At 41.1% G+C, this 14,785-nt stretch overlaps 1 protein-coding gene and 1 pseudogene across 1 annotated transcript; one reads left to right on the top strand and one right to left on the bottom strand.

Annotated features, from left to right (window-relative positions):
• Positions 1-2,729: 2,729 nt before the first annotated feature.
• LOC113156623 lies at positions 2,730-12,212 on the bottom strand (annotated as a pseudogene).
• LOC113156711 (carbonic anhydrase 12-like) lies at positions 5,763-8,182 on the top strand. The gene is made up of 9 exons (XM_026351967.1): positions 5,763-5,908; positions 6,361-6,433; positions 6,534-6,560; positions 6,654-6,824; positions 7,026-7,174; positions 7,259-7,354; positions 7,541-7,613; positions 7,708-7,871; positions 7,968-8,182. The coding sequence occupies exons 2-9, from the start codon at positions 6,361-6,363 to the stop codon at positions 8,133-8,135; spliced, it is 921 nt and encodes a 306-aa protein (XP_026207752.1). The 5' UTR covers positions 5,763-5,908; the 3' UTR covers positions 8,136-8,182.
• Positions 12,213-14,785: the final 2,573 nt, after the last annotated feature.

Raw genomic sequence — 14,785 nt, 5'->3', positions numbered from 1 at the left:
AACTGTTCTACCATGGTGTTGATAGGAAGAGAAACGGGGTAGGAGTGATCTTGAAGGGGGAGTTTGTGAACAATGTTCTAGAGGTGAAAAGAGTCTCAGACAGGGTGATGAGCATAAAGCTAGAAATTGAAGGGGAGATGATGAATGTAGTCAGTGGGTATGCTCCACAGGTTGGCTGTGAGTTAGAATAGAAGGAGAGATTCTGGAGTGAGTTTGATGAGGTCATAGAGAGTATCCCCAGAGGAGAGAGAGTTGTTGTTGGAGCAGACTTCAATGGGCATGTTGGTGAGGGCAACAGAGGTGATGAGGAGGTGATGGGCAGGTTTGGTGTGAAGGAAAGGAATCAGGAAGGACAGATGGTGGTGGACTTTGCGAAGAGGATGGAAATGGCTGTAGTCAACACTTACTTCCAGAAGAGAGAGAAACACAGAGTGACATACAAGAGTGGAGGTAGGAGTACACAGGTGGACTACATCCTATGTAGACGAGGTCATTTGAGAGAGGTTAGTGACTGCAAAGTGGTGGTAGGAGAGAGTGTAGCCAGACAGCACCGCATGGTGGTGTGTAAGATGACTCTGGAGGTCAGGAAGAAGAAAAGAGGGAAGTCAGAGAAGAAGACCAAGTGGTGGAAGCTAAAGAATGAAGAAACTTGTGAGGAATTCAGGCAGAAGTTGAGACAGGTTCTGGGTGGTCAGGATGAGCTTCCAGATGACTGGGAAACCACAGCAGAAGTTATCAGGGAAACAGGTAGGAAGGTGCTAGGTGTATCATCTGGAAAGAGGTAAGAAGGTAAAGACACTTGGTGGTGGAATGAGGAAGTACAGGAATGCGTCCAGGGGAAGAAGTTAGCTAGAAGGAAGTGGGATGTAGAAAGGACTGAGGAAAGTAGACAGGAGTACAAGGAAGCGCAGCGTAGAGTGAAGAGGGAGGTGGCAAAGGCCAAACAGAAAGCTTACGATGAGCTGTATGACAGGTTAGACACAAAGGAAGGAGAGAAGGACTTGTACAGGCTAGCCAGACAGAGAGATAGAGATGGGAAGGATGTGCAACAGGTAAGGGTGATTAAGGACAGAGATGGAAAGGTACTAACAACCCAGGAGAGTGTGCAGAAAAGATGGAAGGAGTATTTTGAGGATCTGATGAATAAGGAAAATGACAGGGAAAGAAGAGAGGAAGATGTTGATGTTGTGGAGCAGGAAAGGAATGAGGTTAGGAAGGCTCTGAAAAGGATGAAGAGTGAAAAGGGTGTTGGTCCTGATGACGTACCTGTGGAGGTGTGGAAGTGCTTAGGAGAGGCAGCAGTGGATTTTCTAACCAGTTTGTTCAATAGGATTCTAGAGAGTGAGAAGATGCCTGAGGAATGGAGGAGAAGCGTTCTGGTTCCGATCTTTAAGAACAAGGGTGACATGCAGAACTGCAGCAACTACAGAGGAATAAAGTTGATGAGCCACACAATGAAGCTGTGGGAAAGAGTAGTGGAAGCCAGGCTTAGGAAGAAGGTGGAGATTTGTGAGCAGCAGTATGGTTTCATGCCCCGTAAGAGCACCACTGATGCCATTTTTGCTTTGAGAATGTTGATGGAAAAGTACAGAGATGGATTGAAGGAGCTGCATTGTGTCTTTGTAGATTTAGAGAAGGCGTATGACAGGGTGCCGAGGGAGGAGCTGTGGTACTGTATGAGGTCGTCGGGAGTGGCAGAGAAGTACGTCAGACTAGTTCAGGACATGTATGAGAGAAGTATGACGGTGGTGAGATGTGCTGTAGGTCAGACAGAGGAGTTCAAGGTGGAGGTGGGACTACACCAAGGATCAGCTTTGAGTCCCTTCTTGTTTGCTATGCTGATGGACAGGCTGACAGATGAGGTCAGACAGGAATCTCCCTGGACAATGATGTTTGCGGATGACATTGTGATTTGCAGTGAGAGTAGAGAGCAGGTAGAGGAACAGCTAGAGAGGTGGAGGTTTGCTCTGGAAAGAAGAGACATGAAGGTCAGTCGTAGTAAGACAGAATACATGTGTCTGAACGAGAGGGATCCAGGTAGAAGCGTTAGGTTACAGGGGGCTGAGGTGAAGAAGGTGCAGGAGTTTAAGTACTTGGGGTCAACAGTTCAGTGTGATGGAGAGTGTGGAAAAGAGGTGAAGAGGCGAGTGCAGGCAGGTTGGAGCGGGTAGAGGAAAGTGTCAGGAGTGTTGTGTGACAAAAGAGTGTAATCAAGACTCAAAGGAAAGGTGTACAAGACAGTGGTGAGACCAGCTCTGCTCTATGGGTTAGAGACGGTAGCAGTGAGACAGAGACAAGAGGCTGAGATGGAGGTAGCAGAGATGAAGATGTTGAGGTTCTCCTTAGGAGTGACGAGGTTAGACAGAATAAGGAACGAGTACATCAGAGGGACGGCTCACGTTGCCTGTGTTAGCGACAAAGTCAGAGAGGCCAGACTGAGATGGTTCGGACATGTTCAGAGGAGGGATAGTGAGTATATTGGTAGAAGGATGTTGGAGATGGAGCTGCCAGGCAGAAGGACAAGAGGACGACCAAAGAGGAGATATATGGATGTCTTAACAGAGGACATGAGGTTGGCTAGTGTTAGGGTAGAAGATGTCCATGACAGAGTGAGGTGGAAAAGGATGATTCGCTGTGGCGACCCCTGATGGGAAAAGCCGAAAGAGAAGAAGAAGAAGTCTTGACTTAGATGAAGATCAGATAAATGATATTGGAAAGAGGAATAGATTCACCAGCAACACAATAAGCTGCTAAGAGAAATTTTTATTTACTCTTAACTCCCAGAGCAAAGCTCAGCACCATCAGCCCCAGAGAGTAGCAGGTTGAGGAGGAAGAGCTCCTGCTGGCAGGCTGTGTTGTGACCTCTAGTGCTGGCTGGATGCTTCTGTAGACGTTGGTCATGAAAGGCGATGTGGTGTCTGAGAAGTGTAGTGTTGTGCTGAAGAGGTCGATCTGGAAATGAGATATTGAAACAGCTGCGTGAAAGACTGATCATTTGTGTTCACTTTGCTCAAAGTACATGGAAAAAAACAACTCACCAGATCTTTGCTGACTTTGATTGAATCCTTGAACACAGTCCAAACCACAGCCTCATTGCAAGTGGGAGTTGTCAAAGAGCCAAGGTAGCGGTAATACTTAGTACGATCCACACGAACCAGGAGATCATCCAGTGAGATCCCAGGTGCCATTGCAACAGAATCACCTGCAGACAGAAACACAACCTCCTGCAGATGACACACTTTGAATCAAACAATGAACCAAAGTTCACGAGAAATAAGTTAAACATCTTCTTACCACCGTTTTTGACCTTGGTCAGGTAGGAGGTCAAGGAGCGCCAACTCGCAGGTTGACCAGTTGTGTGACCTGACATTTCCTGAAAATTATACTAATTTAATTAGACTCAGAATTTAAAACAGAGTTGTGGATAAGTTATAATTACATTGGAATTAAAAGACCTCACATGAATATTTTCTCACCTCAATGAAGAAACCAAGAACAGCAAGTCCTGTGGAGTCTGTTAAGGCATGAGCTATGTCCTCTTTGTAGAATGATTTGATGCACACAATGTGTAGCTGGAAGAGTCAAAGAAACAAAACATTTAGTTTAGTTAGAATTTTGTTAAAATCTGATGTGTCACTGACATTGGAAAAAAGAAAGGCTTTATACCTCCATTGGGTAACGCTTGGCATCCACAGTGTGCTCAGAGCCTGGGACGGAGGAGCCGTTACCCCAGTGTAAGTGGAACTGGATGCAGTCGTAGGGCTCGGACAGATCTCCTCCTGACACCCTAACCCCACTTCCAAAGGTGACTTTGACTGGAAGAAAGAAAAAAAATAAGAAGAATAAATCAGAACCCAAGAAAAAACGAATTTGCAAAAAGCTGATTCTTTAAAATATTTGCCAGACAAGTACAATTAAAACATCTGAAACAGTTTAAGAGGCCTAACTGCTCACCGGTGCTGCCCGTGTTTTTAATCGATTTCAGTGTCGAGGTGCTTCTGAACCTTTTAAAGGTGAATGGAGTCAGGTTGGAGTTGGGTTTGGCCGAGGTTGAGATGATGTTAATGGGTGACTGTCGGGTGCCACCGCAGTACAACGGAGTGGCAACTGGCCACGTGCTGTCATCTATAAACAAGAACAAGACACCGAGTAGCAAAAGAGAAGCTGCAGCGGTAACATGTTTGGATGATGCTGTGGCTGCTAAAAGTACAACTCACTGCAGCTTGACTGATGATAACACCAGTCTGGAGAAGGAGAAGAGCAAAGTTATCACAAACTCTGAGTCCATCCACAGATTACGTGTGAACCGATGAAAGTCGATGAAGATTTAAAGTGGTTTAAATACTTACTGACATCATGTGTGTCACAGTGAACACTTGGTGCCAGCGCACAAACAGCAAGTAGTGCTGCTGCAAGAAAGTTCATCTACGATGACAAACGAAAGTCAGTAAAGTTTGACTGAAATGAACAACAACCCACAAGAAATAGTCTATAAGATGCTCGTAGTGTACACTCAAGAAAATGTGGATTTGAATGTTTGTTTGTTTGTTTTTGATTTGCTTGGTCTGGACCAGTAGACTGGCCAATTTTCTGATATGTTTTTTTGTTAAGTAACATTAATGTTATACAGGTTAATGCATTAAATACTAATACTTAATTGCAGCCAATGAGAAAGCTAACATACTTTATTTAAATTCTGATATACTTAATGTTCTGATTCAGTTTCAAGTTCGTATAAAAACAGAGGGCCTGTTGATGCCACATTTAAAACACATTAACCAATTCAATCAGAAATAATAAAACGCTCCATCAATAGTCAAAGAAACCAATGTTTTCTGAATGTTTATGATCAGTTTTTTGAAAAATGACTGATCCCCGTTAAAAACACAGTGACAGAGAGAGAGTGCAGGTAACATAATGTAGTGTGAGACGTTGACTGTCCACCACTCAGTGCTGCATGGACACAGTGGGAGCTCCCGTAACACAAGAAGCTGCTGAAAGTCCTGTCTGTTGTGTTGTCTCATCCCAACTTTCAAACAAAAACTAGCTGTGAGGTGTATAATTGTTTTCCTTATTTGGAAAAATCATCTGTAAAATACGAACAAACCTTCATGTGGTTTTGTGTAAAAAGATGCTGTTAGTTACTCGTTAAGTGTTTGGTTGTATAAACGCTTGTGTTATATGTCAGCTGAGCCATTTTACACCTGAACAGCTTTTAAATGCTACAGTTAACAGTAAAATAAAGTAACACTCACATAGGTTAAAACATCAGGTCTTACCTTTAAGCCACCTGCAGTTACCTTCTCTCTGTCTGATAACGGATGTGGATCCTCAACCTCCCTTATTTGTTTGCTCAGTCCGTCCAGCAGCTGATGAACAGGGAAACCTCAATCAGATCAGTCTTGATCAGTTTGAAACAGTTTTGAAAAGAATTGATCCTCGTTGGCCAGGTAATGTTTACTTCCGAATTCATGGAATAATGCCAGGATCGATGCTTCATGTCTACAGACTACTGGCCCACACAAATACATCCAGTGTTGTAAAATCAAGTTTTGACAGTTTTTTTTAGTTTTGAAGTTTTTAAAATTTATGACAGCATAATTTATTCTCCCTAAAAGGTTTGAAATTTAGTTTATTTTTGATAGATTCATACAGAAAGTGTTACCTGTTACCTGGGAAACAACAGGTCAGGTTATCTCTATCTCTAGTTTCATGTTGTTGTTCCATAAATTCAGGTGTAAACATCACCCAGGAAACGAAGATCAGTTATTTTCCAAAACTATTATTAAACTAATCAAAGATCTTCGTCTGCTCATCAGCTCAAGGTGATTTTTGCAGTGTAGGTAACGTTTACTGAAACGTAAGGTGGAAGATTGAGGATCAGCAGCTGTTATCAGGCAGAGACGAGGTAAGAACATGTTCCTCAGGAGTGAGACACTGCACAGGTCAAGTTCAGACGATCTGCTCCTGTTCGTAACAACCTCTGTGAGTTTGTTTGGCTGCTTTTAACAGTTAAAAAGTTGAGGGAGTAGCTGCTCTTTTTTAACGTGCGTATTTAATTTATATTTTTTGTTTTTTATGTATAATTTTTGGCTTATGCTGGATTTTAAATAAAAAATTGTATGATTAAAAAATGAGTCTGTAAATTCAGATGTAAACATTTGTTACCTGGGAAACTGTAATCAGTTATTTACACAAACTGATCAACGACCTTCATTTATTGTTCAGCTCAAGAAAATTCTTGCTGTAAAGTTAAAAATCAATAAATAAATAAACTATACTTAATTATGAGAAGGGTGGTCGAGTCACGGTAGATTATACTGTAGCAGGTTAAATCTTCTTTTTCCTCTGTTATGTTAGATGCGGTGCGTTGTAGTAGCTGTGCTTGCTGTGTATGCCCTGATACCAAGTGTCCACTGTGAAACAAAAACAGGTAAGAAGTTAAATATCTATTTTTCCCACAAGCGGAAAATGTCAGTAAATGAGATAAAATGTGGTAAATAATTGATAAATATTCTCTTTTGGTTGTCCAGCCTGGTGTTATCATCAGCCAAGCTGCAGTGAGTTTTTTCTGTTTTCCTTTTATTAACCACACCATCACCTTAAAATGTTGACCGATGCTCCTCTACAATTACCATACATCTTGTTTGTAGATGACAGCATCTGGCCGGTCATCGCTCCTACATACTGCAGTGGCATCCGTCAGTCCCCCATTAACATCGTCTCAACATCGGCCAAACCCAACTCCAACCTGACTCCACTCACATTCCAAAACTTCAGAAGCACCTCCGCCCTGAAAAGAATTAAAAACACTGGCAGCACAGGTTAGAAGTAAAGCTTCTTAGATAGTACCAGAGGTTTGGATTGATTTAACGTTACATGAATGTGCCGTAAAAGTTTTTAAAGAATATGCTTATTTTTAACCATTAGTAAGAGTGTCTTTTCTGGAGGTGTGACAATGTTGGTCACAATATGTGGTCCCTGCTTCTCAACAGTTCTTAAATCAAATTTCTAATTTCTTCCAGTCAAAGTTTCCTTTGACAGCAGCGTGAGGATTTCAGGAGGAGATCTGTCTGAGCCTTACGACTGCTTCGAGTTTCGCCTGCACTGGGGCAACGGCTCCTCTGTCCCAGGCTCCGAACACACTGTGGATGGCAATCGTTATGCTATGGAGGTATAAAACCACATTTTTTCCCACTGTGAGCTGTAAATATTAATTATATTAGTAAGTTAAAGTGCATTTGTTTTTTGCCTGCAGTTACACATTGTATGTATTAAGTCATCCCACAAAGGAAATATGGCTTTAGCCATTGAAGATCCCACAGGACTCGCTGTTCTTGGGTTTTTCATTGAGGTGAGTTTTGCAATTCCAACATAAATGTTACAAAAACATTTATGTATTATCTATTTTTTAAAAAGTGAAATGTGGCTTTTTTTCTATTATCAGTGTCTCTTCGCAGTTTATTTATTTATGTAATTTTTCCTCCACTAAAGTATTGTTATTGTTGCTGTTGTATAATTGTTGTTATATTTTACTCAGGAGATGTCAAATAATGGTCAACCGGCAAGCTGGCATACCTTGACCTCCTATTTATCCATGATTAAAAACAATGGTAGGAACATTTTTCACTAATTTATTGTGGAAAATCTGATATACGGTAAAGTGTGTCAGCTGCAGTATGTCAGTGTTTGTGTTTCTGTCCTCAGGTGATTCTGTTGCAATGGAGCCTGGGATCTCACTGGATGATCTCCTGGTTGGGGTGGATCGTACTAAGTATTACCGCTACCTTGGCTCTTTGACAACTCCCACCTGCGATGAGGCTGTGGTTTGGACTGTGTTCAAGGATTCAATCAAAGTCAGCAAAGATCTGGTGAGTTTTCCTTGTGTGCCTCAAGCTCGGAGGTCTCCACAGTGAAAATGTGCTCTAAAAGTGCTTCACACCTCTAACTTCATGTCTCGCCTCCAGATCGACCTCTTCAGCACAACAGTGCAATTCTCAGACAGCTCGTTCATGATCAATGTCTACAGAGGTATCCAGCCACCGCAAGAAGTCACCACACAGTCCGGCAGCAGCTTGACAACCTGCTACTCTCTGGGGCTGCTGGCACTGAGCCTTGCTCTGGGAAGGAGCTAGAATCAATAAAGGGTTTTTCTCAGCATCTATTTGGGTGGCAGAAGAATGTGTGCTACTATAATTAGTCTGAATATTGAAACAGGGTTGTTAGTACATTAACTGCACATCTAACTAAGTATAAATAATACCCTCAATTTCAACTTGCTATTAGTGTTATTAGCTATTTTGTGACCCTCTTGTACAAATTTAACCTACAGCAAAGGTTTGACAAAACTTCTCACTCATAAGTTCACTGTTACTTTAAAATATGAAGGTGAATCAAAACATAAAATTTCAACTCTTATATTAAACGCTCCTTCAAGAGAAGTCACACAAATCAAATCACAAATCAGATACTATAGGCCTGAACCAGAGTCGGTTCAATCCCAACATTACTTCACTCAGGTGATGACTATAAAAAAAAATCATGACTTGATAAAAAAAAAAAAACTCTGTGTCATTTCCACAGTGCACCACTACTTGTGCTTTCTTGGAGGGTAACAGGTATTGCCTGCATTTTGATTAAGGGAAGCATTCACCCCCAGAGTTACACGATTTAGAGGACCTAGTGTGTCCCAGAAGCAGAGTTGGTTACAGCAAGAGGTATTGACACTGTGATCTTGAGATGCTCTGCAGGCCCAGCTGGCAATGCAGCTATGTTAGGTCATTGTTTGACATTGTAGTCTCATCTGACTCCCTCACCTGGTTACACAAGTTTTCTACGTGGGGAGAAGATGTCCTTTCACACCCTTCTGCATGAGACTGAGCTTGATCCTCCTGCTCTCTTTTGTTAGTTTGAAATTGGTTGGACATTTGTTCAAATATTTGGTACACTTCCTAAAATAGGAACTCTGTACATCATTATTTCCTCTGAGTACAGAACATCCCACAAGCTGGTTTCAAATTACTAGCATGATAAAAAGCCTGTCAAACATAGGATGATGGTGTATGAGTGTGTAAGGTGTCATGTGAAAACCGGTTTGGGTTCTAGTTGCCAGATATTCAACTACACCGTTATTTGAAATACACAGGTTCAGTATAATTATGTTGTGTAAGGTCGGCACGAGAGTACAAAGAACAATGCTCGAGTGATAAAGATAAAATATCAAGATGTTTCTTATATTCATGGGTTCAACCTAAACCAAACAGGTTCAAAGGCATGTTTAAAAGTTTTACATAGGTTGAAGTGGGTTGGTGTTGACTGTTCTGTAGTCTTGATTGCATTTTGTGACTCCCTTCAGATGGTTTAAAACAAGAACAGGCATCTTGATTTTACAGGAAGTAGCTCTGACCATTGAAAACTTGAAAGACCGCGATGAACTGGCCTGTACCCTGAGGAAACGTTTATTGATCAACAAATAAAAGATCATTATGTGAGCTAAGGATCATGCACTAATAAGGTCAACTCTCAAAAGCCATGTCTCACGTGTCACGCTCAGTTCAACTACAGGAGTATAGGGAATGCTTTTACACAATGCCATAAAATCTCATTTAATTAATTAAAACAACGATTGCTAAAACATCATAGACAATAGTGAACTTTAAGTTAATGTTGAGAGGTCACTGTTCTGTAACATGTGCAAGTAGTGCAACGCAGTACTGTGAATTATTGTGATAAATAATAGTGTTAATTTAAGTGATTTAACACACCATTTTAAAACCTGACAGAGATTAAAAAAAACAAACAAACAAACAAAAGAAATGTGTTCTTGTTTTGAGGATCATCTTGGTGGTGACATGTGATCTGCTAAAAGCAACTCACCCAATAACGACAAAATCAGGTCCTAAATTAAAAGAATTAAAAAAACAAAAACTACAAAACATGAGATACAAAAAAATGTATTTTAAACAAAGTTTTGTAGAAACTTAATATAAAATACTCAGGTATGTATGTCTCAGGTAAATGACAGGTAAGTGCAACATAAGGCAAACTGCTCAGACTCAGTTCAAGAGCATCCCTTTCTTTGACACCTAAGATCAATCAAAGCCACACATGGGCGTTGATTGATTTTATCATAGTATTAACAAAATCTTTTAATGTTGTATATACAATGTTCCAGAGTGGAAGCAGAATCTATACATCCTACTATTTCAACCATTTAATAACAAAAATGGATCACAAATACATTCTGCATAGTAGGCCGCACTGTGTATACCTGGTGTACTAGCATGTTGGACTAACAGACTGAAGACTAACAGGTTCGCCAGCAACACAATAAGCTGCTATGAGAAACTTTAATTTACTCTTAACACCCAGAGCAACACTCAGCACCATCAGCCCCAGAGAGTAGCAGGTTGAGGAGGAAGAGCTGCTGCTGGCAGAGCTGGTGGTGGTGGTGGAGCTGCTGGTGGTGGAGCTGGTGTTAGGCTGTGTTGTGACCTCTAGTGCTGGCTGGATGCTTCTGTAGACGTTGGTCATGAAAGATGATGTGCTGTTTGAGAAGCGCACTGTTGTGCTGAAGAGGTCGATCTGGAAATGAGATATTGAAACAGCTGCGTGAAAGACTGATCATTTGTGTTCACTTTGCTCAAAGTACATGGAAAAAAACTACTCACTAGATCTTTGCTGACTTTGATTGAATCCTTGAACACAGTCCAAACCACAGCCTCATTGCAAGTGGGAGTTGTCAAAGAGCCAAGGTAGCGGTAATACTTAGTACGATCTACTCCAACCAGGAGATCATCCAGTGAGATCCCAGGTGCCATTGCAACAGAATCACCTGCAGACAGAAACACAACCTCTGCAGCTGACACACTTTATGACAGGACGATGAAGTAAAATGTCCATAAGAGTAGGACATCTTCTTACCAGTGTTTGTTATGTTGGACAGGTAGGAGGTCAAGGTGGCCCAGCCTGCAGGTTGACCAGTTGCACTGCCTGACTTTACCTGAAACATATTTAGCTGAGCCTAGTTGTATTTTCAACACATTGTGGTAAAAGCACATTTCACAATATAAGTTCATTGCATTAATAAGTTATGAAGTTATAAAACTAAGGAGGACATTGTAAATCAACATTTGCAAACATGGTGACACATCAGATTGTGTGTAACAAGTTACAAGTTTACTGTAATTTAAAAGTTGCAGCTTTCCTCACCTCAACAAAGAAACCAAGAGCAGCGAATCCTGTGGGATCTAAAAGAGCGACGGTTGTGTTGCCATTGTAGGACGACTTGCTGCATACAATGTGTAACTGCAGTAAAATGAAGAATCAAAGCTTTAATCTAAATTTGCTCATTTACAAAGTAGCTTGCAGTGAATAAACATCGTGGCTCTATACCTCCATAGCATAACGATTGCCATCCACAGTGTGTTCAGAGCCCGGGGACAGAGGAGCCGTTACCCCAGTGCAGGTGGAACTGGAGGCAGTCATAGGGCTCAGACAGGCCTCCTCCTGAAATCCCAACACCACTTTCAAGGGTAACTTTGACTGGAACAGAATATAAAAGAAGCATATTACCTCAACACATGAGAAACATGAGAAGTGGTAAATGGGCCAACTATTGTAGCCAGGGTTGTTATGTACACATAGGATTTGACAATACATTCGCCTGTCTTACAAAACCAAATACAATCAGAGCATCTGGCTCCATTTCAAAGCTCCTCTTCTGTTCCCCACCTGTGTGGGCGGTGTTTTTAATCGTTTTCAAGGCTGATGTGCTGCTGTAGTTTTTAAATTCAAATGTAGTCAAGTTGGAGTTTGGTTTGGCAGATGTTGAGTTGATGTTAATTGGTGACTGTCGGATGCCACCGCAGGACTTAGGAGAGAGGACTGGCCAAAGGGTGTCATCTGCGAATATAAACAAGAGTCTGAGTAGCCGAAGAGGAGCAGTGGTTAAGATGTTCAGTTGATATTATTTCCATTTAAAGGTAAAAGGAGATGACTCACTGCAGGTCGACTGATGATAACACCAGACTGCAGAGCGAAAAAAACATTCATCACTCATTTGTGGCAAATGGTCGGCACAGAGGCACAGTTGATCTGAAGAGTTGGTGAAATGACGAAAACAGATTCAGATACTTACCAAACGCCGTTGTGGCACAGCGGACGCTTGGTGCAAAGGCGCACACAGAAACCAGCACTGCAAGGGAGTTCATCTACAATAACAAATAAAAGGACACACACTGTTTTTTCCACTTAGCCACAAATGACCATGAACAAGAAATAATCACCAACTAACTTAATGAGGGAAAAAAAACAACAACAACAAAGACAGTTTCAGAGAGAGCAGGTCTGCTGCACCCGGCTGAGCAGTGCCGTCTTACCTTCTTTGCACCTCCTTGTCCACTAACAACTGTGGAGCTTCACCCTGTTTCCTTTCATCCTTTATTCACTCAGCCTGTCGCACAACTGGTGTGAAACCGCCTCTTTCTCACATCTGAATAGATCTTTATACCTCAACCTCAAGAACGTTCTGGAGCTGATTAGCAGGGAAAGAATTTTATTGTTTGATGGGTTGTTCAAAAACGTTGTTGTTGTCTGGATTTATGGACAAAAAACAAATCTAGCAGCATGGTGTGTTTAAGTAACAAAGTACATTAATGACCTAAAATAAAATAAAAAACATATCAAGCTATATCAGAAGTGTTTTTTTTTTTTCCTTTACACACAGTTTCGGCTGTTGTTGCAGGTGAAAAATTATATGCAATTATCAAAGCAAGTGAGTTTTGAATTTCAGGAACTTTTCTAGAAACAAAGATACAACTTAAGAAATGATACTTGTGGTTGATGTACGGAACTGGGTTCAAACTTCAGGTCAAATGCAGGTGAACCTAGAAAGAAGAAACCCTTCTCTTTCACAGCTTCTGTAGGATGGTATAAAGTTTGGTTAGGGTTAGGCACAAAAACTACTTGGTTTGATCTTGAAAGCTTTACCATAGTTTTCAAGACGCTGATCATTTGTTAGCAAACCATCTTCAAACTATGTCGATTGAGTTCAGATAACCAGGTCATCTGATGCAGCACCCCCATCGTTTGCACAGCCTGGAGATGTGATTTGTGTCATTTGTTTTGCATATGATGGTCCAACTGAGCGAAAACCAGATGGGATGGCATGCCACTGCTGCCCCACTGCTACCATTTGTAGGTATGTGAAAATATCTACAACTGGGGTAGATGTAGATGCTGCAAGTTAAAGGACTCAATAAGAGTCATTGCTCAGAGATATGTCTTTGCTATGACATATTTCACTTATCAAAGTTAACAAGTGCTGCATTGGGTTGCAGGTCAGTAATGTAAAGGAAGGGGGAACGCAACAAGTCATTCAGCCTTACAGTCTTGTAGTATCTCTCCTATCTCCTCTCAGACAGGATCGCATAAGATGAGTAGTTGTGATGTTAACAAAGTAGCCGGTCGTCCTCAAGTGATGTCCATGAGTGTACTTTACTGAAAAACTTTCTGTTTAGAGGTTTAAAATGACAGGGTTTCGTGTAATCTAATGCTTTGTGAACTATAATAACGAGTTCTCAAAAGCCACATCTCAAGTGTCTGGCTCAGGTTCAATAGAAGTGCAACAATAGGGATTGAATTTAATGCTATTACACAATGCTGTTAACAGGTGTGTTTCTAGGCGTTTTTGTGTATGTATTTATTTGGAAAATGGATAAAAAAAGGTGCTGGACACATTACACATTAAAAGTGAATTACGTAATATTTAATTTTAAGGTAATTGTATGTTTAAACATAAGAAAAGCTGTACACAAAAGTTTAACAACTAAACAATAATGGCAATTTGTTGAAAATGCCCTATGTAATCTGTGTAGGTCCCACAGCTCTATTATTATTAGCAGTTTTAGTGTCTTTTAGTCCAGAGACCAATGTGGCTGATTGGTCCCTTTAAATTGGGTCTCCTGTATGGTTTAGACACCATCCAAAAGCAGTAATGTGCTAAGTCCAGGTTTTGTATTATGAAAATAGCACATTGCACTGGATCGTAAGCAAGTTGTAAGGTATACGATGTAGTGTCCACCGTTGATGGTCACTGAGTGCTCTCTATTGGATTAAGAGACGAACTGCACCAAATGTTACGAACTGACTAACGGGACCAACGAGTAAGAACAAAAAGATACATTTATTAACAAAAGAAGGGCAGGGGACACCATAAACTATCACAAACCAACAAATTTCAAATTAAAGAGACCAAAAACGCTGTAAAACATACCAACAACCATAAACCCAACCTACAAGTAACAACTGAAACTACACACGAATTTGGGACCAACTAACGGACAAAGCAGATGTACAAAGTAAACAAACTAAAATCACTGCAGGAGGCAAGATAGAGGAAAACAAACGTAACAAAACTAAACAACAAAGTAACAACAAAAAATACACTGCAAAAGGCAGGCCAAACAATTCAAACTAACAAACAAAACAGACAGGGACCTCACGGACAAACGAACCAACAAACTGACCAGATTTAGGATAGTTCAGCAATGAATGACATGAGCATGAATGACAGAAGTGATGTCAATGTGTGACAAACCAGCAACGAACTGAGGACTGAGGGGTGCTTATAAAACAGAGGGATGCACAGGTGAACTGAATGAGTCAATTAGTCCAGAGTGTGGAGAGTGGGGGAAGAGGAAGTCCATATATGGGTGTGTGGCAGGAGAGTGAGACAGAACATACATAACAGACAGGGGCAGAGGGAGGAATCGTAACACCAAAA

The sequence above is a fragment of the Anabas testudineus genome, chromosome 19 (assembly GCF_900324465.2).
Source record: "Anabas testudineus chromosome 19, fAnaTes1.2, whole genome shotgun sequence".
Taxonomy (NCBI): Eukaryota; Metazoa; Chordata; class Actinopteri; order Anabantiformes; family Anabantidae; genus Anabas; species Anabas testudineus.
The sequence above is the reverse complement of the archived record's forward strand: the minus strand, read 5'-3'. Positions and strand labels throughout refer to the sequence as shown.